Source organism: Salvelinus namaycush, chromosome 15 (assembly GCF_016432855.1).
Source record: "Salvelinus namaycush isolate Seneca chromosome 15, SaNama_1.0, whole genome shotgun sequence".
Taxonomy (NCBI): domain Eukaryota; kingdom Metazoa; phylum Chordata; class Actinopteri; order Salmoniformes; family Salmonidae; genus Salvelinus; species Salvelinus namaycush.
Genome location: NC_052321.1, coordinates 41,792,796 through 41,793,810, shown reverse-complemented (window position 1 = coordinate 41,793,810; position 1,015 = coordinate 41,792,796). Strand labels below are relative to the sequence as shown.

Genomic DNA, 1,015 nt, shown 5'->3' with positions numbered 1-1,015 from the left:
TTTCTCTCTTTTCTCCCTTACAGACCTACGTTTCTCCTCCACTAGATAAAGAGCGAGGGGCGGTCACCATGGTGTAACGGGTGTCGTTGAACTAGACCTGCAGTATGGCACGCCAAACCAACCATTAGACCAAGAGGAAATCCTTGTGGTCTGAGGGCGACATTTGGGCCTCCATCTCTCAGGCAGGACTGCCTTATCACGAGGGCGTAATTCCAAATCGCATCCACCGCAATGGCAATCCCGGCACCCCCACCAGTGCCTCTGACAGTCCTGTCTCGCTGGTACCTGTACGCCATCCACGGCTACTTCTGCGAGGTCATGTTCACCGCCGCCTGGGAGTTCGTGGTCAACCGCAACTGGAAGTTTCCTGGTGTGACCAGTGTATGGGCTCTGCTAATCTACGGGACCTGCATCCTCATCGTGGAGCACATGTACCTGGCCCTCCGAGCTCTCCGCTGCCCCGTGCTGCTGCGATGCCTCATCTATACCCTATGGACGTACATCTGGGAGTTCGGTACAGGGCTGTTGTTGACCCAGTTCGACGCCTGTCCCTGGGATTATTCCCATTTTCAGTATAACTTTATGGGGTTGATCACAGCGGAGTACGCCCTGCCCTGGTTTTGTGCATCTTTCATGACGGAGCGACTGGTTATACGCAACACACTGCGATTACGGATGGACATGGACAGGGTGGAAGGGGACCAGTCGGATGCAGGCGGGGGAGGAGGAAGGAAAGTGTGGGGCGAACAAAGAGGAGCCAATTGCTATCTTAAATTGGACTGATCAGAGAACAAGGGCATTTTCTAATTTGGGAAAAGCCCGTCCTCCACCCTCGCACCTCTGCTCTCTTCTGTGACCTGGAAACCGATAAGTGGTCTAGTGGTCGAGGAGTGTGTCAATTTGTTAGTAGAAACATGGAAGACAGTCCTCCCCTCCTCGGTAGCCTCCTTTTGGCAAGGAAGCACAAGTGTATCATACCTGAGTCTTTTGCGGAAGAGTTTTGAGATCTGCCATA

The 1,015-nt window shown here is 53.3% G+C and overlaps 1 protein-coding gene across 1 annotated transcript; it reads left to right on the top strand.

The window, feature by feature from the left end:
- The first annotated feature begins 231 nt into the window (after positions 1-231).
- Positions 232-783, top strand: LOC120060085 (transmembrane protein 229B-like). Its single transcript, XM_039009146.1, has one exon. It carries the CDS (start codon positions 232-234, stop codon positions 781-783), a length of 552 nt encoding a protein of 183 aa, XP_038865074.1.
- Positions 784-1,015: the final 232 nt, after the last annotated feature.